Source organism: Nematolebias whitei, chromosome 12 (assembly GCF_014905685.2).
Source record: "Nematolebias whitei isolate Nwh7 chromosome 12, NemWhi1, whole genome shotgun sequence".
Classification (NCBI taxonomy): domain Eukaryota; kingdom Metazoa; phylum Chordata; class Actinopteri; order Cyprinodontiformes; family Rivulidae; genus Nematolebias; species Nematolebias whitei.
The window spans coordinates 26,769,817-26,772,682 of record NC_056509.1 but is presented as its reverse complement, the minus strand read 5'-3'; the positions used below and the strand labels follow the sequence as shown (position 1 = coordinate 26,772,682).

Sequence of the window (2,866 nt, the reverse complement as noted above, 5' to 3'; positions counted from 1 at the left end):
CCTTAGAAACAGTGAAGTTATTCTATCAGACTATAAACTGACCAGGTCGTGCATCTGAGATGGAGTGAGCAAGTTGGGCCTTGAACATGGTGGGGTAAATGTTCATTCTGACATGCAGTCCACATTCTGCTCTTCCCCTTCTTAATTGTAAAATGTAGTTCACACCTCAAATTCTTAGTATTTCTGAGGCTGCCTCAAGAGGCAAGAATTTCCTGTAACAAGTCAATTTGTGGATCATTGTTCTTTTTTTTTTTTTTACTATAACACAAAATATATTAAAATGTATCATAAATAACAAAATACTCTAGAAAGATCCAGGATGTTCCAGTACTTTACTAAGATGCTGTCACTTTAGTATGAATCAGATTTCAAACATGATCTTCTATTGCTTGTATTTTGAACAGTTGTACAGCCTGTTGACTCTGAGAATGTCAATATCAGACATGCCCACTCTTTGGCCGATGGGAACATTGGGATCGGGGATGGGAGTTATGGTTTCTTTTCCATCCGTTCCAAAGGCAGTTCTAGAAATTTAGAGGCAAAATAAATCAGAGGAAAATAAATAAATCATTGTATTTAATGTTTAATGTCTGTTTTGAAGGCAGTAACTCTTACTTTCCATATTGCATCACAGATGAGTAGTCATATTTGGTGTTGAGATTGTCTGTATCCATTTTTTTGAAGTTGACCTTAACAACTGGTAATAAAGAAAACATTCAGTATCAGACTATTATACTGTATTAACTTGTCTGAATGATTGATTGATGCTGTGTGATTCTTACTATCTGGCATATTGTCCCAGTGGATCTTGACATACTTGTCACGGTCGCTGCGGTTGTGTTCGTGGTAGAAACCCAGAGCATGCAGCAGCTCATGTTGGACGATCCCTTTTTCCACACAGCCATATCTTTGCAGAGACACGAGTTGCTTCTCTCCGACACGTCCCAGAGAAGAAAAGCAACTAAGAAAGTCAAGAGACAAAGATAAATGTGAAAATTGACATTTGACTAGAAGAGCAGTGTCTAGAATAGCAGACAATGTGTACATTATTACTAAGTGGCTTTATGATCAGCTGACAAGTTTCAAAAACATTATTGATCTACTACCCACATTGCACAAGACTGGAGATGGGTCAAGTGAAAGAAAACATATTTTCTTAATCCAACAAGAAGTAATGTGATAGTTTTATTTGTAAAACCAAAAACAATAAAATGAAAAGCTAATTGCAGTTATCCATTTTCTACTAGCATTTGTAATACTTAAGAAATCTGAATGTGGAAGTTTGTTGAAAATTTACAAGCAATCAGTATCTTACCTATAGCTCTTTGAACAATCATACAAAGTATTTAGGAAAATCAAAATAAATTTTGACCCAATTATTAAGTTTTGATTCTATTTCCCCTTAGCTGATATGTTTGACAAATGACAAAGTTGCAAAAATATTTAGCTCTAATCAACTTAAAAAGAAAAACAATGTAGCTAACAACTATCATTTAAAAATGGTTTTAAATGCTTATAATTTTACTATCAATCAATCAACCTTTATTTAGACAGGTAAATCCCATTGAGCCTCGAGGACACATTTACAAGAGAGACCTGATTTCAACAAAGAAAGATGACAACAATGGACAACAGCAACAACAATAAACAATTATAAAAAGTCATAATACTGTTTTTTTTTTTTTTTTTTTTTTTTACAAATAGGATGGCTAAAAGGAAAAGGTAACAAAAAATAAAATAAAAAACTATGCTTTCTTATGCACATTGTACTAGTTTAGTTACATTTTTTTAACAAATGTAATTTAGGTGTCGTTTTTCCTCATTTGCTTACCCAAATTTTGGTTCCAGGCTTAGGTGTGCCCTTTGATTTGTACGAGGAACAAATCGAATGCAGGTCTTTGGTTCAAAGCCTTTCATGGCAGTCAGAATTGTTTTCCTCTCATCTTTATCTACATTCAGAAATAAAATACTTCATTAGGTGAAAGAAACTTGCTAATATACAATGACCAAATTAACAGTATGACTTATTTCAAAAATAAAATTAAACCTACCATACTTGGGACTTATAACAAAAGGGACTTCTACATTCCCGTTGGTAGACTTTGGCCAGAAGCAGCTGTATTGTTTATTGTGGCACTTCAAAGCATTCCTGGTTTTTGGAATAAGCATATCTCCTTCAATCAGTTGTTGAACCAAAGTTCCTGTTAGAATAAAAATGATTTTCTTGCTATAAACCCAGCTCTATAATATGAGAATGCATTGCTTCTTTTCTTTTGGTTTTCTGAATCGTTACTAAATGCTCACCATTGTTCATTCTGATGATCGTTGTAGAAATATCCTCCTTCTTGGAGTGATCTCCAGTGTGAGCATTGCAGAGGCCTGAAAGCAGCAAGAGCAAAAGAGTAACTTTTGCTTTATGGTCCATTTTTTCCCTTAAGGTGTTGATGTAGAAGTGCCGATCCTTCACTTGCCTTGAATGCACTGATGCTGAAGTTCAGGAGGTGGAGAGCTAATATGCTGCTTGCCAGGGTGTGTCTGTGTGCAGAGATTAATGGAAGGGGTTCAGTGTGTCTTGTCTTAGACACACAATGGATGGGAGTGCCCTTCCCACCCAGATTTACTGTTTTCACACCAAGATAATCTCATTCGGGAAGGATTACAGTGACCACAGACAGCTAAGCATCATATATCATCTGATTTTTTATTTTTTTTTTACCAGCTGGGAGTTGACCCATGATGTCCAGGTCCTGAAGTGTTCAAAGGGGAACCTGATCAGTGCCGACTGTTCCAGACTCAGTGTGAGATCCCTTTATAGCTGCCTCCCTCCTCAGTTCCCCCTGAATGGTCCAAGGAGGTTTATGTCATG

The 2,866-nt window shown here is 36.0% G+C and overlaps 1 protein-coding gene across 1 annotated transcript; it reads right to left on the bottom strand.

The window, feature by feature from the left end:
- Positions 1-315: 315 nt before the first annotated feature.
- Positions 316-2,550, bottom strand: LOC119418489 (low choriolytic enzyme). The gene is made up of 6 exons (XM_037685776.1): positions 2,305-2,550; positions 2,052-2,201; positions 1,832-1,949; positions 783-961; positions 616-697; positions 316-524 (listed from the first exon to the last, which is right to left on the bottom strand). Exons 1-6 carry the CDS (start codon positions 2,423-2,425, stop codon positions 383-385), a joined length of 792 nt encoding a protein of 263 aa, XP_037541704.1. The 5' UTR covers positions 2,426-2,550; the 3' UTR covers positions 316-382.
- Positions 2,551-2,866: the final 316 nt, after the last annotated feature.